Source organism: Scyliorhinus torazame, chromosome 25 (assembly GCF_047496885.1).
Source record: "Scyliorhinus torazame isolate Kashiwa2021f chromosome 25, sScyTor2.1, whole genome shotgun sequence".
NCBI lineage: Eukaryota > Metazoa > Chordata > Chondrichthyes > Carcharhiniformes > Scyliorhinidae > Scyliorhinus > Scyliorhinus torazame.
This window is the reverse complement of record NC_092731.1, coordinates 13,709,262-13,732,701: the sequence shown is the minus strand read 5'-3', so window position 1 is coordinate 13,732,701 and position 23,440 is coordinate 13,709,262. Positions and strand designations below refer to the sequence as shown.

At 46.9% G+C, this 23,440-nt stretch overlaps 1 protein-coding gene across 1 annotated transcript in view; it reads left to right on the top strand.

Annotated features, from left to right (window-relative positions):
• LOC140402337 (NF-kappa-B inhibitor beta-like) overlaps window positions 1–14,369 on the top strand; it is a 28,495-nt gene extending 14,126 nt beyond the window's left edge. Inside the window, exons 5-6 of the mRNA XM_072490052.1 lie at window positions 705–944; window positions 11,609–14,369. Of these exons, the coding sequence (XP_072346153.1) occupies window positions 705–944; window positions 11,609–11,647 (279 nt within the window). The 3' untranslated portion in view covers window positions 11,648–14,369. The remainder of the gene's footprint in view (window positions 1–704; window positions 945–11,608) is intronic.
• Window positions 14,370–23,440: the final 9,071 nt, after the last annotated feature.

The window sequence follows — 23,440 nt, the reverse complement described above, 5'->3', positions numbered from 1 at the left end:
GTGCCCAATTCATTTTTTCCAATTAATGAGCAATTTAGCGTGGCCAATCCATCTACTCTGCACAGCTTTGGGTTGTGGGGGCGAAACCCACGCAAACACGGGGAGAATGTGCAAACTCCACACGGACAGTGACCCAGAGCCATGATCGAACCTGGGATTTTGGCGCTGTGAGACAGCAGTGCTAACCACTGCGCCACCGTGCTGCCCATTTGTAGGATGTTTTCGCGCAAATTGACAGCCAATCTTGCGTCCATGACAATATTCAGAATGATGTCCTGCTACCTCTCATCGCTTCACTTTCCGTTGTTGTGAAGAAATTTGGAATGTTTCTGAGGAATGATGCACAAATTACATTCCTAAATTTTCAAACATGTGGAATTATACCTGTAGGAATTAATGAGCAGATGTTTAGGTGGCGTGATGGTGCAGTGGTTAGCACTGCTGCCTCACAGCGATGAGGAACTGGGTTCGAACCCAGGTCACTGTCCATGTGGAGTTTGCACATTCTCCCCGTGTCTGCATGGGTCTCAACCCCACAACCCAAAGATGTGCAGGGTAGGTGGATTGGTTACTCTAAAATTGCCCCTTTATTTAAAAAAAAAATTAATGAGCAGGTGTTTGAAACTTTGGAATTCTTTGAGCCGGGATGGGGCTTCCCGATGTTTGTGTTGGGTGTATAATACCCTGTGTATCAATCCCTCTAGGAGATGCATGCAGGTCGAACTGCTTTACACCTGGCAGTGGAGGAGCAGAATCAACAGATTGTCAAACTCTTGCTGGACAAGCGGGCAGATGTTCATGCTGAGACGTACAGTGGCTACACACCAATTTACCTGGCCATGTATCGGCCTGATTCTGGTATAATCCAGATGCTCAGAGACTCTGGCTCCTCCGAGCCGTTTACAGATGAGGATTCGAATGAAGGCACTGATGAAGATGGCATGGTATGTAAAGCCGGTGAAAGGAAGCCTTACTTAAAAACCTTGAGTGTGTGTGGGTACAGGAGTGAGCTTGGCTGTGGCGCAATCAGGGGAATTTCTGCATGTGCGCAATGTCATTTCCAAATATAAATTGAATTTTGTTTGCTTGTGGGTGTCACCTTCTTCCCAGAAGTTTGACTGCAGTGTGTCTCCATCTCTCTTTATCCTTTGGTGCCCTTCCACATTCCCCATGGGTCAACTGCACCCGGTCGATCATATCCATCATCTTTTTAAATTTTCTTCCAATAATTGTCTCTGAATCGACTGCCTGCTCTAATAACACAGTGGGCGGCACGGTGGCACTGTGGTTAGCACTGCTGCCTCACAGCTCCAGGGACCTGGGTTCAATTCCGGCCTCGGGTGACTGTGTGGAGTTTGCACTTTCTCCCCGTGTGTGCGTGGGTTTCCTCCGGGTGCTCCGGTTTCCTCCCACAGTCCAAAGATGTGCAGGTTAAGTGGATTGGTCAGGCTAAATTGCCCCTTAGTGTCCAACAGGTTAGGTGGGGTTACTGGGTTACGGAGATAGAGTGGCGGCGTGGGCTGAAGTAGGATGCTCTTTCCAAGGGTCGATGCAGACCCAATGGGCCGAATGGCCTACTTCTGCACTGTAAAATCTATAATGATGTGACTGGAGTATTGCATCTTTCTTTCTTTGATCTTGTGCACTAATTTCTCTTTTCTGCAGCCATCTCCATCACTTACTGAACAGCCTTTTCCTCCGGGTAGGATATGTGGAACATCCTGAATGTCCACATCTTTAATGCAGTCACCTTAACAACAGTCCTTTTGTTGTCCATGTCTCCGAGGCAACTAATATAAATGGATTGACTGGGGTGGAATTGGGCACACCCGGAATTGAATATTTATTTTCTCTCGAACCTAAAATTGACGCTCTGGCTGGTATTTTCCAGTCCCGCCCACAGCTGGAATTATCGCGGGCGGGATGGAATGTTTGACAGACCAGCTGAACGTCCTTTGACTCCAGGTCAAGATTCTGTGCTTCTCGTGTCTCAAGTGCCCATTCTCCGTGCATGAGAGCCTGTGACCCTCGCAAACGCAGGTTCACGCAAGGTTCACCAGGCAGTGATCAAGGGATGGTAATCCCAGTTTATTTTCCTCACCACATCAGTTGCAAAGTTTCACTTGCCTTCTGCTAATACCACAGTTCAAGGATGAAACATGATTTTTCTGGTCTCTGTGCCTTCGTACAGTTACAGAACAATACATTGCTGAAGGACTCGATTCTGCCAATCACTCTTGTGCATGCCCTTTGAATGAGCTGTTCCGTTAGTTCCACCCATCCTATACTTCTGAGCCCTGCCATTTTAACCTCCCTTTAAAAGTATGTGTCGTGTTGTCTTTTGTAAGTTGCTATTGTCATCTGCTTTCACCAATCTTTCAGGCAGCGTGTCCCAGATCATTATCATAGAATCATAGACTTTACAGTGCAGAAGGGGGCCATTCAGCCCATCCAGTCTGCACTGGCCCTTGGAGAGAGCACACTACTTAAGCCCACAGTTCCACCCTATCCCAGAAACCCAACCTAACCTTTTGGACACTAAGGGGCAATTCAGCATGGCAAATCCACCTAACCTGCACATCTTTGGACTGTGGGAGGAAATCGGAGCACCCGGAGGAAACCCACGCACACACTGGTAGAACGTGCAGACTCCACACAGACTCACCCGAGGCCGGAATTGAACCCGGGTCCCTGGAGCTGTGAGGCAGCAGTGCTAACCACTGTGCTGTCCATATAACCTACTGCGTTTCGTCGTCCTCTATCCTCTAGTTCTATTGCACATTACATACTGACTGCCCGTGGAAAAGGTTTGGTCGTAACCTTGAACTCATTGAAAACTGCTTCCCGAGTGGCACAGTGGTTAGCACTGCTGCCTCACGGCGCCGAGGTCCCAGGTTCGATCCCGGCCCTGGGTCACTGTCCGTGTGGCGTTTGCACATTCTCCCCGTGTCTGTGTGGGTTTCGCCCCCACAACCCAAAGATGTGCAGGGTAGGTGGATTGGCCACACTAAATTGCCCCTTAATTGAAACAAAATGAAGTGGGTACTCTAAATTTATTAAACAAAAGGAAACTGCTTCCCGTAACTGAACTCTCAGCAAGCCCTGTTTCCCATTACTCCTACACTTGCCTGCTCACACTGGCTCCTGGCCCCCTACACTTGCCTGCTCACACTGGCTCCTGGCCCAGCCATGCCTCGCTTTTGCAAAAAATAAATTCAAGTCCCTCTACGACCTCTCCCTTCCCTTCCAGCCCCACAACTCACGGGGGACTTTTGCTGCTCCTCCAAATCTGGCCTCTTGCAAACTCAATTTTAATCCCTGCTCCATTGCCTCTGCATCTTCAGCTTCGTCCACCATCACCTTTCTGCCTCTCTCTGCGTTGCACCTTAAAACCTCCCCCTTTGAACAGACTTTTAATCACTCTCCCAATTTCTCTTTGTGTGGGTTACTGTCAGATCTTTAAAAAAAATTTAAGTATCCAATTATTTTTCCAATTCAGGGGTAATCTAGCGTGGCCAATCCACCTACCCTGCACATCTTTGGGTTTGTGGGGGGTGAGACCCACGTAGACACTGGAGAAATGTGCAAACCCGGGGCCGGGTTCGAACCCAGGTCGTCAGCGCCATAGGAAGCAGTGCTAACCACTGCACCACCATGCCGCCTGTGTCAATTTTTTTTTTAAAGGTGCTATACAAATGCATGTTGCTGTTTACTGTAACCCCCGATAATTGCGAACACATTTAAACTTGCCCTTAACGCTCTCCGCACCAAGAATGGTGCCATCTTAGAACCACGCAGGATGGTGACTTCCCCATTAGATCATGAAGGAAACCAAAGTGTGAAACTTCATCAGTGATTGCATTAGGCGGGTCACGTACTAAAGGAGAAAAAGGTTTGACCGAACTGAAGCGCTGCAAAGTAATTACTGAGTCATTTTATATAATGCCTTAGCAGCATTTTCTGATGGATGACGTCGGCAGAGCACAGCCAACTGGTAACAAGTAAAAGACGCGCTGTCAAATTTAACCCTGGCGGTTGGTGAGACCACAAAGAAGTAATTAATGTGGGTTCTGGCACTCGCCCTGTTTCCCACATGAAATAAAGAGTATAAATATGTCAGATCTGTTAAAAAAGGAAAAGAAACAGGCTGGTATTTTAAAACTGGGCGATGAGCAAATCCCTCCACAGGGCTGATTGAAAACCCAAGGAGAGGCAAGAAAGGAAGCGGCACCTTGAATAATAAGAATTGGACCTACTGATCGTTGTGAGTTGATGCAAAAAGGGTCTTTTTTGTCGGTGGAATGTTGCCTGGCATGGAACATTTAAATTATGAAGAGAGGTGGGATAGGCTTGGGTTGTTTTCGCTGGAGCAGTGTAGACTGAGGAGTGACCTGATCGAGGTGTACAAGATTATGAGGGGCATGGACAGGGTGGATAGGGAGCAGCTGTTCCCCTTAGTTGAAGGGTCGGTTACGTGAGACACGAGTTCAAAGTAAGGGGCGTGAGGTTTTGGGGTGATTTGAGGAACGGCTTTCTTACCCAGAGGGTGGTGAGGGTCTGGAATTCACTGCGGCTAGAGGCGGGTTGTCTCACATCCTTTAAAATGTACCTGGATGATTACTTGGCACGTCATAACGTTCAAGGCTATGCGCCAAGTGCTGGCAAGCGGGATTAGGTGGGCAGGTCAGGGCATCGGTGCAGACTCAAAGGGCCTCTTCTGCACTGTAATATTCTGTGATTTTGTGAATCCGAAAGACAAAAAGTAGAGGCTGAATCGGCTCTGGAGTTTTGGGTAAATTCTGTGTCAGTTGAGTGAGAGAAAGACTGGGAGATAGCTGGGGGGTCGGGGGTGTGGGGGGTGTAGTGTTGGGTGTTCTGATGTACAAACTATCCAACACGGCTGGAGATGGTGTAACTCAATTTTATTAGCTCTTTAACTATAACAGCACACTGCTAACTTGGGTACGTGCATTACCAGCTAATCTGTGGACCCTGTCCTATTACTATCTGGGTGAGGCACATGGTGAATGTCTGAGTGGCAGGCTCTGAGCTCGGTGCTCTGAGCTGGCTGCTGCTGGAATGAGCGGGAACTGTAGTGTCCCCTGTTTTTATAGTGCCTGTGCTCTCACTGGTGATTGGCTGCAGGGGCTAGTTTAGCACAGTGGGCTAAACAGCTGGCTTGTAATGCAGAACAAGCCCAGCAGCGCGGGTTCAATTCCCGTACCGGCCTCCCTGAACAGGCGCCGGAATGTGGCGACTAGGGGCTTTTCACAATAACTTCATTGAAGCCTACTTGTGATAATAAGCGATTATTATTGTGTGTGTGTGTTGGTTGGTCCTATTGCATGTCTATCAGTATGTTTGATTGCACCATGATATGCTGATCTAAATATCATGACATCCCCCCTTTTCGCAAAGAATATGTGACTACATGATAATAAATAAAGACCTGTGGTGAGTGCATCTAATCATGTGTGTGCAATATTTACAACAATATGTACATGTGGCTATACTATATACACAGGAAGGTGCCAGGTGCAGAAACTAACTATGTTACACCAAGAACGAAACCAATGTCATTAACAAACAATAATAAAATCTTAAACAGTATGGCAAAAGTCAAAATCTCAAACAGTATGGCAAAGTCTGAAACAGTCAGAACAAGTCAGTGAGTCCAATATGAAAAGGTTCATAAATTAAGTCTCTCAGGTGGGCGACGAATTTGGGTTGACCGTCAGGGTGGCACACCACTCGTCGTCCGGATCAGTGCTGTGCACTGACGGCGCCTGGTTCTTGTTGATGACAGCAACGCGGAAGGGCTCCCTGTCCTCAGTGTCATTGGTCTGTGTGACGTTGGGATCGGACTCGGTGAGCGTGGGTTGAATTGCCCGAACGTTCTGCGAGGCTGGTTAAACGGGTACGAGTTGGCCGGGTGAGCTGCTTGACACCAGGCTGCGTAGTGGCCCAACCTGCCACAGCGTAGGCATTGTCGCGCTTTGGCAGGACATTGCTGCTTTAAATGAGCGGAGCCACAGTTGCCGCACGTCGTGACGTCAGTGCATTCGTTGCGCCACCGCGCATGCGCGGTGCGGTCTTGCGTAGTGCGCGCCTGCGCATCGCGTTCCTCTGCGTCAGCGTCCCCTCTTTTGGCGCGTACAAGCGCGGGAGTCCTCGGAAAGCGCGCGAAATGGCCGGCCTCCAGCCACGGCCCGGGGGGTACTCGATCGGCTGGACCCGCTCCGCCTCGTGGGGCCCGTGCCGTGCTGTTTCGGCCGCCTGGATGTGTGAGTGCTGGCTGGTGGCGTACTCATGCAGGACGCAGGTCTCAACGGCAGTCGCCAGGGTGAGTTGCTTGACCCGAAGGAGCTACTGGCGCAGGGTGTCCGACATGACTCCGAAAACTATCTGGTCGCGTATCATGGAGTCAGAGGTGGTCCCATAGCCGCAGGACTGCACGAGGATGCGGAGGTGTGTTAAGTAAGACTGGAAAGGTTCATCCTTACCTTGCAGGCGCTGCTGGAACAGGTACCTCTCGAAGCTCTCGTTTACTTCAACGCTGAAGTGTTCGTCGAACTTCAGGAGCACCGTCTTGTATTTGGTTTTGTCCTCGCCATCCGTAAATGCAAGGGAGTTAAAGATGTGGATGGCGTGTTGCCACGCTGTGGAGAGAAGAAGGGCAACCTTCCTGGTGTCCGATGCATTCTCCCTGTCTGGCCTCGAGGAAGAGTTGGAAGCGCTGCTTGAGTAGTTTCCAATTGACCCCGAGATTGCCAGCGATTCGGAGCGGCGGCGGCGGATTGATGTTCTCCATGGTGCAGGGCGGCCGATTGCTGAAACGTTGCAGGTAGGTCTCTCAGGCGCTGGCTTGCGTCCACTTCTGGTATCATGTCGTGTTGGGTGTTCTGATGTACGAACGATCCAACACGGCTGGAGATGGTGTAACTCAATTTTATTAACTATAACAGCACACTGCTAACTTGGGTACGTGCATTACCAGCTAATCTGTAGACCCTGTCCTATTACTATCTGGGTGAGGCACTCAGCACATGGTGAATGTATGAGTGGCAGGCTCTGAGCTCGGTGCTCTGAGCTGGCTGCTGCTGGAGCGAGCGGAAACTGTAGTGTCTCCTGATTTTATAGTGCGTGTGCTCTCACTGGTGATTGGCTGCGATGTTGTGTGTGTGTTGGTTGATCCTATTGCATGTCCATCAGTGTGTGTTTGATTGCACCATGATATGCTGATCTAAATATCATGACGGGTGTGTGGATGTGTCACTTTGCTGCTGTTCATTTTGGCAGTTTGGGTTGTTTTCATGTTTAAAATAATGAAGGTGTGATTATTTCTACAAATATGTAAAACAAAAAAGAGTGGCTAAGGTAAATATTGGTCCTTTAGAGGATGAGAAGGGAGATTTAATAATGGGAGTTGAGGAAATGGCTGAGGAACTGAACAGGTTTTTTGGGTCGGTCTTCACAGTGGAAGACGCAAATAACATGCCAGTGACTGATGGAAATGAGGCTATGACAGGTGAGGACCTTGAGAGGATTGTTATCACTAAGGAGGTAGTGATGGGCAAGCTAATGGGGCTAAAGGTAGACAAGTCTCCTGGCCCTGATGGAATGCATCCCAGAGTGCTAAAAGAGATGGCTAGGGAAATTGCAAATGCACTAGTGATAATTTACCAAAATTCACTAGACTCTGGAGTGGTCCCGGCGGATTGGAAATTAGCAAACGTGACACCACTGTTTAAAAAAGGAGGTAGCTGAAAGTGGGTAATTATAGGCCAGTGAGCTTAACTTCGGTAGTAGGGAAGATGCTGGAATCTATCATCAAGGAAGAAATAGCGAGGCACCTGGATGGACATTGTCCCATTGGGCAGACGCAGCATGGGTTCATAAAGGGCAGGTCGTGCCTAACTAATTTAGTGGGATTTTTTGAGGACATTACCAGTGCGGTAGATAACGGGGAGCCAATGGATATGGTATATCTGGATTTCCAGAAAGCCTTTTTTCAAGGGGCCACACAAAATGTTGCTGCATAAGATAAAGATGCATGGCATTAAGGGGACAGTAGTAGCATGGATAGAGGATTGGTTAATTAATAGAAAGCAAAGAGTGGGGATTAATGGGTGTTTCTCTGGTTGGCAATCAGTAGCTAGTGGTGTCCCTCAGGGATCAGTGTTGGGCCCACAATTATTCACAATTTACATAGATGATTTGGAGTTGGGGACCAAGGGCAATGTGTCCAAGTTTGCAGGCGACACTAAGATGAGTGGTAAAGCAAAAAGTGCAGAGGATACTGGAAGTCTGCAGAGGGATTTGGATAGGCTAAGTGAATGGGCTAGGGTCTGGCAGATGGAATGCAATGTTGACAAATGTGAGGTTATCCATTTTGGTAGGAATAACAGCAAATGGGATTATTATTTAAATGATAAAATATTAAAACATGCTGCTGTGCAGAGACCTGGGTGTGCTAGTTCATGAGTCGCAAAAAGTTGGTTTACAGGTGCAACAGGTGATTAAGAAGGCAAATGGAATTTTGTCCATTGCTAGAGGGATGGAGTTTAAGACTAGGGAGGTTATGCTGCAATTGTATAAGGTGTTAGTGAGGCCACACCTGGAGTATTGTGTTCAGTTTTGGTCTCCTTACTTGAGAAAGGACGTACTGGCACTGGAGGGTGTGCAGAAGAGATTCACTAGGTTAATCCCAGAGCTGAAGGGGTTGGATTATGAGGAGAGGTTGAGCAGACAGGGACTGTACTCGTTGGAAGTTAGAAGGATGAGGGGGGATCTTCTAGAAACATATAAAATTATGAAGGGAATAGATAGGATAGATGCGGGCAGGTTGTTTCCACTGGCGGGTGAAAGCAGAACTAGGGGGCATAGCCTCAAAATAAGGGGAAGTAGATTTAGGACTGAGTTTAGGAGGAACTTCTTCACCCAAAGGGTTGTGAATCTATGGAATTCCTTGCCCAGTGAAGCAGTAGAGGCTCCTTCATTAAATGTTTTTAAGATAAAGATAGATAGTTTTTTGAAGAATTAAGGGTTATGGTGTTCGGGCTGGAAAGTGGAGCTGAGTCCACAAAAGATCAGCCATGATCTCATTGAATGGTGGAGCAGGCTCGAGGGACCAGATGGCCTACTCCTGCTCCTATTTCTTATTGGCACACCTCCAGTCAGTGTTGTATTATCCTCTGATATTGCAAGAATGACCAAGCGATGGAGGAAATTGACCCTAACTGTTTACGGAAAGCACAGTGTGTCTCAGGAATCAACATAGTGTATTGAGTGATGAGCATAAGTGGTATGAGTTGAGGATCTTGGCAACCACTGCCTTAGCTGTTTCAGTGATTAAATTACTGTTAGGTAGATTACTTGTGTCATACAGAGCTGGCAAACTCGACACTCAGTTGCCAGTACGCACTGAGTCAACCCATCTCAGCTTGGGTGACAATGAAGGCATTATGATTTGTCCTCGGTGCCCTATGCTAGGAAGGGGCAATCCTGTTTCCTGGTTCAGTTGTAGGATGTTGGAAAGGGTGGTGAGTGAGGATGGGACTGTGGTCATCTGTGATGCCTTACACAGTCGAATAGACCACTACCATTTGCTGTCCAAACTCCGAAATGAATGTTGACTACTTTGCAGAGCGTCGTATCACAGAATGAGCTGGTTAGAGAGAGCAACTTGGAGGATGCAGCACAAAAGAATCCCCATGCTTGGTAGGTAGCTAGTGTAAAGGATTTGATATCAGTGCTTCATTGTCTATAATTTAACACCAGATTTACCCGCGCCACCCACCCTCAACGCATGTCAATCAGAATATGTTCAACAGCTCATCTGATAACGGTTATGAAGGGAATTCCATGACTTTGACCCACTGACAGCGAAGGAATGGCGGGTATATTTCCAAGTTGGGATTTTTATTACTGGAGGTGAACGTGCAAGTGGTGGTGCCTGCAGTGCATCTGCTGCCTCGGTATGTATGGGTGGCAGGCACGGGTGTGGAAGGTGCTGCTGTAGGAGCCTTGGCGACCTGCCGCAGTGCATTTCCTGCATAGTCACTCCAGGTGAGATTAGCCAACTTGATGGAGACCTGGGATTGAAGCTGCAGATGTTCTTAGTCTGTGTGACTTGGGGCCAGTGAATTTCATTAGCAGTCAGCTCCTTCCCTTAACTTGCCCAAATCTAACGATGTACTGGGACTGGGGGGACGACGACGACTTTGGAGGGGGGGGAGAACTACAATCTAACTCAGCATATCTGAACTGAGAGAAGTTAAAATCAGCAACGCTTTCTGCCAGAATTGCTACCCAGTCATCCACAGGTGGAGACAGACATGTGAGGACTCCTGGGGATGATGGGCTTGGGCTTGGCCCCGATGATACTCGAGGTTTGCCTGTAGTTCTTGCTAAGTTTCACTCTCGAAGAATGCCCCTCCGGTACTGCCTGGCTGTTGAGCCTAGTGAATGAGCAACTTTCAAGAGCAAACGTGACAACTAGGTTTTAAAAAAAATCCTCTGGAGTATTGCAACTTTCGCATTAAATACGCACAAACCAAAAAACTGACCTAAATTAAATTGTTTTAAGGCTCTCGTGCAATAGTTGGTTACTAACTCTCCCATCAGACATTTCAGTTCCTCTTTCTTTTGAACACTGATCTAGCCACAGGCAGAGTACGGAAATGAGCCAGTCACCTGAAAAAGGAACACCAGTTCCCCCTTAAGCTTCTGAAAATTCTCACCTTCTTGGTGTTGTGAGGGTGGCACAGTGGTTGGCACTGCTTCCTCACGGCGCCGAGGTCCCAGGTTCGTTCCGTGCTCTGGGTCACTGTCCGTGTGGATTTTGCACATTCTCCCTGTGTTTGTGTGGGCCTCACCCCCACAACCCAAAGATGTGCAGGGTAGGTGGATTGGCCACGCTAAATTGCCCCTTAATTGGAAAAAATGAATTGGGTATTCTAACTTTATTTTAAAAATTAATAATAAACTTCTTGGCGTTGTATTCCGAGATTGGGATGGGTTGTAAGTAATGTGATTGTTTGCAGTGGTTTGGTGAAACGATAAAAGGGATCACAACAGGAATCAACGAGCACATTGGAAAACATTTATTTTGTACAGGCAGCACTCAGGATGTGGAGCCTGGCTGTTCGCGGGGATTCCACTCATTACTTTCAAATGTAATTTAAAAAGTTAATAGTAAACGAAGGATGTCACAAGTTATGAGTGACGTTACCAAGCGGTGCAAATGTGGAAGTTAATTTTTAAATTTAGAGTACCCAATTATTATTATTTTTAAATTAAGGGGCAATTTAGTGTGGCCAATCCACCTACCTTGCACATTTTTGGGTTGTGGGGGTGAAACCCATGCAAACACGGGGAGAATGTGCAAACTCCACACAGACAGTGACCCAGGGCCAGGATTCGAACCTGGATCCTCAGCGCCGTAGACAGCAATGCTAACCACTGCGCCACCGTGCTGCCCTGTTAATGCAGAGTTAATCCGCCTAATGGCCTGTTTTCTGGAGCAATAGCTGTAATTCTATGAAATAACTTTGCATATATGTTCTGATTTTATTCGTTCTCCCCCCCCCCTCCCTTTGTTTTGCAGAACAGGTACGATGACTTGGTGCTACGTGGATGTATATAGAAGATCAGAAGATTCTGACGTCCTTCTGTATGATGTATTTAAACATTAAAGTTGGAGCATTAAAGTGGTTCAGCACTACCGCTGCAAAGGAGTGCACTCACATAGTTGTTTTAACTGTCTTGTATCCTTGTGTTGAACTAGGAGTAGTCTTCATAAACTAGTGTCCGCAAATATAGACTTTTGGGTTGGATGGAGCTGGTGGTCAATTGGAGGGAAACCCGGTGTTAAAATGCTAATGCAGGTGAGACGGACAGAGTAGGTCCCGGAGTTGGGAAGGGTGAAGTGGGCACAGTGTCATCGGGGGAGCAAGGACACAAGCCAATCTGGGAGAATGCATTGGTATGGACTGTTAAATCTGAATAATGAATGGGGTCGGGCAGAGGGGAAAGAGAAAGCGAACCATCACTGTTATTTTAAAAGATTGTTGCTCTACTGGCCCCTCCACACTGCAGCAATCCACTGCCGGGGAGAGGGGGAATTGTTATCCCACAGCCAGGGCTCCATAGTTACGTTCTCAACCAGAGGTGAGAGAGAGAGAAACTCTTGGCATGAGCTTTTATTATATATAAAATCCCTAAGTTGCTCCCCTGCTGTAGCTGCCGTCCCAGTGCTGAGGAATAGAAGCTTTTGTGTCTGTGGTTGGAGAATTTCCAAAGTTGACTCACAAGCAAACTTCTGAACGACTAACTGGGTTACTTTTTCTGAATGAACTCCCTAGCAACATTTGCCCAATTAGCAGAAACCTAATAGGCGAGGAAATAGAATCACAGTTGTTAAGATTAGATTGCAACATCTTGAATTGCCACACAAGTGGGTGAAGTCGCTTCATTGCTAGCGGATTGATATACTGGGAGCCAAGCCTGGCTTATGTCCACTTGGCGAATCTTGATCTTGCGTTCGGGGCTGAGACAGCGAAAAATCACATCATTCACAATGATTCGGGGAAGTTTCAGTGAGTCAAGAGTTGAATGAATTTTGATTTTCACTTTATTCATATAGGTCTATGATGCATAAGGATAAATACCGTAAATTTTTCATCTTTTCACGTGGAGGGCCACATTTACATTTTCCTTTTAAAAAATCACTCAAGCAACCTATGAGCAAATTTTGGAAAGATGAAATTCGGGACATCAATTTCAAAAAACAAAAGTGCTGAGTTATGAAAAGAAACAGCTTGGTGAGCAAAAAGAAAGTAATAAATGCAGATGAGTAACACGATGAGGGTGAGTGTGCGTGCGCGCGTGCGTGCACGCTTATGGAAATACTCTACCCCTACACGCACACTCCCCTCACACTCTCTATTCTCCCACACACTCTCAAGGGAGGCATCAATTCACTATTTCCTCTCTCGTTCCCACCGAACACTTGATGCAGTTTCTGCATTTTTCAAAGACCCATAACCTGACGGGTGGCACTCATTAACTTCTTGTTTGGTGTGCTGCTGGTACCTTGTTGAAAGCCTGCGTTTTGTATTGCGCTTGAAGTACCTTGGTTAGCAGCAATCAGAAATTTGGATCTACCTCCTCAAGGTGCCTGTGACGAGTGCTTTATGGCAGATCTTCCGAGATATTGTCCAAACCCCGTTAACCCATTTTAAAAAATGCAAACAGCCTATAAACTAATATGGAGGCAGCAGTGTTCGCAATCTGGTTAATAGCTGCAGTTTTTGAAAACGGCATTATCTTTGATTTTTCAAAGCTCCTTGCTCCACCAATCCTTCTCTTCTAGAGAATATAGTCTGGAGTTGTGGCAGCAAGCTCTCAGCCACTTCGCTGTCTAATCGGCTGCCAGGAATTGTTCCACACTTGCTGGGATTCTGGTGGTGAGGGCAAGCTTCTGGATTTTCCTTGGCATTATTTGCCCTAAAACAGATGGGATGGCAAAGTCTGACATTCCTCCCCCCCCCCCCCCCCCCCCCAATGAGACTTCTTGTTCATGACGAGAATTCTATTTAAAGATGGCCTAACTTAAACTCATCAAACAACTGTAATGGAATAAGATCAGATCTACTCAGTCATTTGTTGAAGTTTCATTCATTAAATTCCTTTGAAACTAAATGGAAAGCTGGCTTGGTGTTCATTTAGAGAGAAGCTATAGATTAATAAAATAAATCTTGTTTTACTTGCATCTTCTGTCCACCCTGCCACAATGATATCCGGACGCAATTATATTTCAACATTAAGATCGAACTGCCCATGTAAACATCTGGAATGGAAATCACGTATGTAAACAGTTGCATGTAACGCTGTAATTCTACACTCCGGCCTGTGGATGGTGCTTGTTTCAGCATTCTCTCCTCAAACTCTCACCATGTTGCGTGTATTTAGCAAACACAAATGTGTATAATGCCATGGCCAATTTACCAATTGGAAGCTATGATGAAAGTTTGTAATTTAAAAAAATATATTACAGTTCTTCATTACACATTTTTTAATGTTACATTTGCATGTGTACAAAATGCCTAGTTTAAACGATCCAGCGGTATAGAGCCATGAGATTGTGTCATGCAGGCACTGCTCGGTGAAGCTGAGATTTTCTTGTAAATGCACAATTCTGTTCTTGTTGGTAGCACTATGTTGAGTTATTGTATCTCTATTTTCGTGCCTCGTTGCAGCTGCATGTTAGGATTGGCTTGCCTTGAAGACACTTGAGTAACTGGCACTTTTTCTCCTGTCTAAAAACAAAACTGACAAATAAATACTTGCAAGTATTACTGTAATAATGCGGACTCGCCTTGATGCTGTTATTTTTGAGAATGGTGAACACGGCCTGTTTACGTTCTTGGCTGGGTGGTAGCACTCCAGTAGGATTGGCTGTTCATGTCCCACCGCACAGCACTTGGCTCGTAATTCAGGCCGACTCTTCGGGTGCAGTGCTGAGCGTTTGGACGACCGGCTAAGCTGAGACTTTGCCCTTTCGGGTGTTGCAAGATACCCACCATCACTATTCTGAAGAGAGGGGGAGCCGTTGGGTGAGATTTGCCGACCAACCCGGGATTTCCCGTTGACTGCACCCATCTCCGCTGGGGAACCCTTGCACCGTCGGTGGTACCGGAATATCCCACCGACGTAAACAGCCGGTAAATTCCCCCCATAGAGTTTTACAGCACAAAAAGAGGCCCTTCGGCCCATCGTGTCTGCTGACCATCAAGCAACAATCTATTCCAATCCCATTTTCTAGCCATTGGTCCGTAGCCTTGTGTGCTGGGGCTTCTCGTGCTGAACTAAATGCTTCTTAAATGTTGTGAAGGTTCCCGCCTCCACCACCCTTTCAGGCAGCGAGTTCCACATGCCCCCCACCCTCTGGGTGAAAAGGATTTTCCTAAAATCCCTTCTAAACCTCTGGCCCTTTACCTTAAATCTATGCCCCTTGTTATTGACCCCTCCGCTAAGGTGGAAAGTTCCTTCCTATCTGTGTCCCTTATAATTTTGTCCACATCGATCTGGTTCCCTCTTCAGCCTTCTCCACTCTAAGGAAAACAACCGCAGCCTTTCTTCTTAGCTGAAAAGCTCCAGCCCAGGCAACATCCTGGTGAATCTCCTCTGCACCCTCTAGAGCAGTCACTTCCTGTAGTATAGTATAGCACACAGTACTCTAGCCTGGTCCAACTGTGCAGCTCCATCATAACCTCCCTACTCTTATATTCTATGCCTCAGCGAATAAAGGCAAGTATACGATATGCCTTTATTTTTCCATAAATTTAGAGTACCCAATTTTATTTTTTTTCCCAATTAAGGGGCAATTTAGTGTGGCCAATCCACTCAACCTGCACATCTTTGGATTGTGGGGGGTGAAACCCACGCAGAAACGAGAAGAATATGCAAACTCCACACACGGACAGTGAGCCAGGGCTGGGATTCGGACCCGGGTCCTCAGCACCGCAGTCCCAGTGCTAACCACTGTGCCACATGCCGCCCTCCCATGTGCCTTCTTAACCACCTTATCTACTTGTCAGGCTGCCTTCAGGAATCTTTGAACATGCATCCCAAGGTCCCTCTGATCCCCTGTACTTCCTAGTGTCCTACCGTTCATTATGTATTCCTTGCCTTGTTGGTCCTCCAAAAATGCATCACCTCACTTTCCAGGGTTAAGTTCCATTTGCCATTTTTCCTGCTCGTCTGACCAACCCGCCTATATCGTCCTGTAATCTTAAGACTTTCCTCCTCGTTATTTACCACACCACCAATTTTTGTGTCATAAATACGATTTCTCAGTGCCCTGGTCAACATTTACCCCCTCACTGAAACTGCATTATCGAACCAGTTATCTCACTGCTGTTTTGTTGGAGCTTGCTGTGCCCAAACTGACTGCTGCATTTCCTGCGTTAAAGCAGTGACTACTTACGCCTGCTGCCCCTTGTCCTTGTAGGTGGTAGAGGTCGCTGGTTTGGACGATGCTGTCGATGGAGCTTTGGTGAATTCCTGCATGTTGTAGATGGGTACATGCTACTACGGTGGTGTCACCAGCAGAAAAATAAAATCACTTCTTCTGAATTGCATATGTTCACTAACTTTGAACAGTGAAACCAGGTGATATGAAAAGAAAACAAAAGTGTTGGAAATGAGACTCGCTGGATTGAGCCCTACATCAAAAGTTTTCATGTAACTCACTTGAGTTCCTGACCTCGGTCATGGTTCTGTAGGCAGGTGGAGAAGCAGAGCCCGGAACTTCCCTGTCGGAGGAAGTGAAAATAGGTTGGAGGGTAGGCTGACATGAAGGTCGTTTGCGCAGCCAACCTTTCTTAGATTTAGCAGCAATGGAGGGGCGGCGTGACGGCGCAGTGGTTAGCACTGATGCTGAGGACGCAGGTTCAATCCCGGCCCCGGTCTCTGTCCGTGTGGAGTTTGCGCATTCTCCCTGTGTGGGTTTCACACCCTCAACCCAAAAAAGAAGTGCAGGGTAGGTGGATTGGCCACGCTAAATTGCCCCTTAATTGAGATGGGGAAAAAAGAATTGGGTACTCTTAAATTTTTTTTTTTTTTAAATTGTGCTGAAGTGGCAGCAGGAAGAGCATTTGTCCTCCGAGGAGGACAGGCCTTGGACACGCAAGAGAAGCTTTAGTTCCTTAATTTGGGAGACAGAAACCGTAAATACTGAGCCACTGTTTGGTTACAGCCATGACTGGGCTAAGCTGTGTCTCGTTAGTTGTGGTCAACAATGAAGTCTGAATACAAATGGAATGTATTGTACCTGCAGAATTGTAGATTCTGTGTCGAAGGGCGACTACATGGGAAAGTATTTCATTAGCTGTAAGTGCTTTGAGATATCGTCAGGTTATCACGCAAATTGCTATATAAATCCAAGTCTTTCTTTAAAAATACTTCCATCGAACAGCAGCTGATGATTCACTCAGGCTGTTGGGGGGATGTTCAATAGAAAGTGTTTTTCCTGTTTATTATGCATCAAGCGTCTATGCTGGGGTATGGGGTAATGTGGAAATGCTCCAGAAGTGAAGCATTTCAGCCAACACTCGAGCAAACGAAATCTTTGCTTCTCTTCCTGTTGTATTCTTTTTTTTAAGGAAATTTAAGAGTACCCAATTATCTTTTTTCCAATTAAGAGGCAATTTAGCGTGACCAATTCACCTCGCCCGTGGCATTTTACGTGGGGAGTTAAATCGAGTGTAGTTTTCTGGCGAGTGTAGTTTTCTGGTGAAGGTTGGGAGGGAGAAGGACCTGGAGGCGGCAAATGGAATTGAACAATTGCAATTCAGTTTGCGTTTTAAAGGTGTGCGTTCCGGCAGGTGGGTCTTTGCAGCTCCAATAAAGGCTTGTTTGTCCTTACAGCGCCTCCAGTGACAGAAGGATGCAATTACAACGTGACTAGTTTACATAGTGTCCGATAACTACAGTCACCAGATTTGTAAATTTAAACACAGTTAATGTTTATTAACAATAACTATAATTAAATAGGCAACAAATACAACTGGATAATTACTATCTAATTTCTAACACCTCTCCCTCCCCTTTAACTCTCCCCACTCTCTATAAACACACACAAGACAGGCAAACACAAATGGGAAGGAAGGGTGGAAAAAATAATACTAAAAGTAAAAGAATAAAAGTCTCCGTTTCAGATGGACGTCTTCTAAATAGATTCTTTCAGTCTAGGCATAGAATTTACAGTGCAGAAGGAGGCCATTTGGCCCATCGAGTCTGCACCGGCTCTTGGAAAGAGCACCCTATCCCCATAACCCAGTAACCCCACCCAACACTAAGGGCAATTTTGGACACTAAGGGCAATTTAGCATGGCCAATCCACCTAACCTGCACATCTTTGGACTGTGAGAGGAAACCGGAGCACCCGGAAGAAACCCACGCACACACGGGGAGAACGTGCAGACTCCGCGCAGACAGTGACCCAAGCCGGGAATCGAACCTGAGACCCTGGAGCTGTGGAGCATTTGTGCTAACCACTATGCTACCGTGCTGCCCTTAAAATGAGGGATGTCACAAGTTATGAGTGACGTTACCAAGCGGTGCAAATGTGGAAGTTAGTGCAGAGTTGTTGTTTTTTTAATTTAGAGTACCCAATTATTTTTTTTAATTAAAGGGCAATTTAGTGTGGCCAATCCCACCTACCTTGCACATTTTTGGGTTGTGGGGGTGAAACCCAAGCAAACACAGGGAGAATGTGCAAAGTCCACACGGACAATGACCCAGAGCCGGGATTTGAACCTGGATCCTCAGCGCCGCGAGGCAGCACTGTGCCACCGTGCTGCATCTAGTTAGATGTCTTTGCTTTCAATCTGTAATGGTTTTCAATGTAGACTCATCAGCGTCTGAAGACTTCTCTGCAGGCTCCGAAACAGCAGGCAGGAAACATTTGGGGGAAAGAGAGAGAGAGTAACACACAGCTCCTCCTCTCAGTGTCCAGGAGCTTTCTGCTGGGTTCTCTGGAAAAAAAATCCCACCCGGCAGGATCCAACCACACTCTGTCACCGGGAAGAATACTGTCCCTGGCCAACCCATTGGCCACCAGCCAACCAATCGAATCGAGTCCCTCCAATCTCGGGTGCCATAAAGCCTGAGTTCTTCTGTTCAACATCTAAATCTTCATAGCACAGTGTCCTGTTTTGCAACTTTAAAAAAAAATATTTCGCACTCAAGTTTTTAAAAAACAAATTTAGAGTAGCCAATTATTTTTCTTTTCCAATTAAGGGGCTATTTAGCGTGGCCAATCCGCCTAACCTGCACATCTTTGGGTTGCGGGGATGAAACCCACGCAGACATGGGGAGAATGTGCAAACTCCACACGGACGGTGACCCAGGGCCGGGGTTCAAAAGATCCATGGACCAAAGACAATTTAGTAAAGGATTCAGGAAATAGGGGAATCAACAGGAAGGGACCTTACAATAGGTCATTGTCACTTGAATATAGAATTAGAAATTGTTGATAACTATCAATGATTAATGCCGACATTTGCACATATTCTCAGCTTGATACTTTGGAGCATAACTGAGGGAATGCTGCACAGTCTTCGGGGAGGCGGTGGGGTAGTGGTATTGTCACTGGACTGGTTAACCAGAGACCCAGAGTCATGCTCTGGGGACCCGGGTTCAAATCCTGCCACTGCGTATGGTGACATTTGAATTCAATAAAATATTTGGAATTAAATGTCCAATGATGACCATGAAACCATTGTCGATTGTCGTAGAACCCCATCTGGTTCACTAAGGGAAAGAAATCTGCTGCCCTTACCCAGTCTGGCCTACATGTGACTACAGACCCCACAGCGATGTGGTTCTTTTTTTTTAATAAATATTTTATTGAAAATTTTTGGTCAACCAACACAGTACATTGTGCATCCTTTACACAATATTATAACAACACAAATAACAATGACCTATTTTATAAGCAACAAAAAATGAATAAATAATAAATAAAAAAAATGAAAACTAACCCTAATTGGCAACTGCCTTATCACAAGTAACACTCTCCAAAAATATAATTTAACAGTCCAATATATAATTATCTGTAGCAACGACCTATACATACTATACAGTATATATTAACAACCCTGAGAGTCCTTCTGGTTCCTCCTCCCCCCCCCCCCCCCCCCCCCCCCCGATCCTGGGCTGCTGCTGCCTTCTTTTTTCCATTCCATCTATCTTTCTGCGAGGTATTCGACGAACGGTTGCCACCGCCTGGTGAACCCTTGAGCCGACCCCCTTAGATCGAACTTAATCCGCTCTAGCTTTGTAAACCCTGCCATTTCATTTATCCAGGTCTCCACCCCCAGGGGCTTGGCTTCTTTCCACATTAACAATATCCTGCGCCGGGCTACTAGGGACGCAAAGGCCAAAACATCGGCCTCTCTCGCCTCCTGCACTCCCGGCTCTTGTGCAACCCCAAATATAGCCAACCCCCAGCTTGGTTCGACCCGGACCCCTACTACTTTTGAAAGCACCTTTGTCACCCCCATCCAAAACCCCTGTAGTGCCGGGCATGACCAAAACATATGGGTATGATTCGCTGGGCTTCTCGAGCACCTCGCACACCTATCCTCCACCCCAAAAAATTTACTGAGCCGTGCTCCAGTCATATGCGCCCTATGTAATACCTTAAACTGAATCAGGCTTAGCCTGGCACACGAGGACGACGAGTTTACCCTGCTTAGGGCATCTGCCCACAGCCCCTCCTCGATCTCCTCCCCCAGCTCTTCTTCCCATTTCCCTTTTAGTTCATCTACCATAGTCTCCCCTTCGTCCCTCATTTCCCTATATATATCTGACACCTTACCATCCCCCACCCATGTCTTTGAGATCACTCTGTCCTGCACCTCTTGTGTCGGGAGCTGCGGGAATTCCCTCACCTGTTGCCTCGCAAAAGCCCTCAGTTGCATATACCTGAATGCATTCCCTTGGGGCAACCCATATTTCTCGGTCAGCGCTCCCAGACTCGCGAACTTCCCATCCACAAACAGATCTTTCAGTTGCGTTATTCCTGCTCTTTGCCACATTCCATATCCCCCATCCATTCCCCCCGGGGCAAACCTATGGTTGTTTCTTATCGGGGACCCCCCCAAGGCTCCAGTCTTTCCCCTATGCCGTCTCCACTGTCCCCAAATCTTCAGTGTAGCCACCACCACCGGGCTTGTGGTGTAGTTCCTCGGTGAGAACGGCAATGGGGCCGTCACCATAGCCTGTAGGCTAGTCCCCCTACAGGACGCCCTCTCTAATCTCTTCCACGCCGCTCCCTCCTCCTCTCCCATCCACTTACTCACCAGTGAAATATTAGCGGCCCAATAATACTCACTTAGGCTCGGTAGTGCCAGCCCCCCCCTATCCCTGCTATGCTGTAAGAATCCCTTCCTCTCTCTCGGGGTCTTCCCGGCCCACACAAAACCCATGATGCTCTTTTCAATCCTTTTATGATGCTCTTTTCAATCCTTTTAAATGTGGTTGATTCTTAACTGACCCTTCAAGGGCAATTAGGGATGGGCAATAAATGCTGGCACAGCCATGTCCCATGAACGAATTTTATAAAAAAAGTGAGGCCTTAAAACCAAGGCTCTGCCTGCTGCTCTCTGAGTTTGAAGTAAAACATGGAGCAGCGCAGTGGGTTAGCCCTGTCGACTCACGGCGCCGAGGTCTCAGGTTCGATCCCGGCTCTGGGTCACTGTCCGTGTGGAGTTTGCACATTCTCCCCGTGTTTGGGTGGGTTTCGCCCCCACAACCCAAAGATGTGCAGGGTAGGTGGATTGGCCACGCTAAATTGCCTGTTAGTTGGAAAAAATGAACTGGGTACTCTAAATTTAAAAAAAAAAGTTTGATGTAAAATATCCGTACTGTCCATAGAAACGCTGCAGCACAGAAGGAGGGCAGTTGGCCCATCTTGTCCATGCCAGCCCGAGGACACCCTGGTGCCCTTTCTAATCCCACCTCCCCGCACCAATCTATCGGCCCATAGTTTACAGCACTTAAGGTGCAGTTCCCGGTACTTTTTAAAAGAGTTTAGTGTCTCTGCCTCCACCACCAACTCGGGAAGTGAATTCCAGACACCCACTACCCTCTGTGTAAAATAAATCTTGCTCATGGTAACTCCATGTGTTCTGCCACGTTTTTTGAATCTATGACCCCTGGTTCTAGTCATAGCTGGATTATACCCGTATCGGCTGCGGTTATTCATGAAGGCTCCACCTTCTCAACCTTGCCCCTCAGCTGAGGTGTGGTGACCCTCAGGTTAAATCACCACCAGTCAGCTGTTTAGCACAGGGCTAAATCGCTGGCTTTGAAAGCAGACCAAGGCAGGCCAGCATCACGGTTCAATTCCTGTACCAGCCTCCCCGAACAGGTGCTGGAATGTGGCGACTAGGGGCTTTTCACAGTAACTTCATTTGAAGCCTACTTGTGACAATAAGCGATTTTCATTTCATTTTCAGCCCCCCTCCCCCACCTCAAAGGGGAAAGCAGCCTATGGTCATCTGGAACGATGGCAACTTTACTAAACTTTCAGGAGCTTGATAAAAGCTGGAATTTCCACTCAAATTTCTTAACGGTAGCTCAGCTCAACCCATGACTCAATAGCTGAAGAGAAATCGAGAATTCCAAGTCATTTAATTAATAATTCTGATTGCTAGACACTTAAGCAAAGACTTTCTTTCTCCCAGCCAGGCTGCTCATCGAGTCAGGTCGATTGCCCAAATCAATCCCCCCCACTTGTGACTTGCACCGATAAGAGCAAATCTAATTGCCTCACACCCAGCACATTTCTTTACAAATCCAATCTCTCGCTGCGATCACGCACAGGAGGATATCTGAAATTCCTTTCTGTTTAATTACTGATTGACAGCTCCCATCGGCATGCGGGATATTCCGGTGAAAGGGTGAATTCACTAAACAAGGATAGTTACGTTCCGGATAATTATTGCCTGCTCACTTAGCTTTGTCCCGTTTGGAAGGGCGTGGTGCTGTTCTGCTTCTGTGGGAAATTCCCTTAGCCACTCATCTCATGAAGTATTTTCATTCTATCAATAGTCTCTTGTCTGACCCAAATTATTTTCCCCAACACAAATGCTACTAAGGATACCCTTTTCTTTATTCTTCCACGGGATGTGGGCGTCGCTGGACCGGGCCCAACATTTGCTGCCAGCCCCTAATGGCCCTCGAACTGATGTGTATCATTTCAGAGTCAATTAACCACATTGCTGTGGGTCTGGAGTCACAAGTAGGCCAGATCGGGTAAGGACGGCAGATTGCTTTCCCTAAAGGGGCATTCGCGAACCAGATTGGGTTTTACACCAATCGCCATTTTGATTTCATCATGGAACTGGGAGGCCGCAGAAGTACATTCAAAAGGACTCTTTCCTGAGAAAGGATCCCAGCAGAGAGAATGGAATGAATGGGTAAGAATGTTTGAAGGTGGCTGGCTTGCTTAATATTCACCTCTGACCCTCCGAGACCTCAGTAACATCCTGTCCAGTTACTGCCCATTTATGGGCAGCACGGTAGCGCAGTGGTTAGCACAGTTGCTTCACAGCTCCAGGGTCCCAGGTTTGATTCGTGGCTTGGGTCACTCTCTGTGCGGAGTCTGCACATTCTCCCCGGTTTCCTCCAGGTGCTCCGGTTTCCTCCCACAGTCCAGAGACGTGCAGGTTAGGAGGATTGGCCATGATAAATTTTTTTATTTCTTTTTACAAATTTAGAGTACCCAATTCATTTTTTCCAATTAAGGGGCAATTTAGCGCGGCCAATCCACCTACCCTGCACATCTTTGGGTTGTGGGGGTGAAACCCACGCAGACACGGGGAGAATGTGCAAACTCCACACGGACAGTGACCCAGAGCCAGGA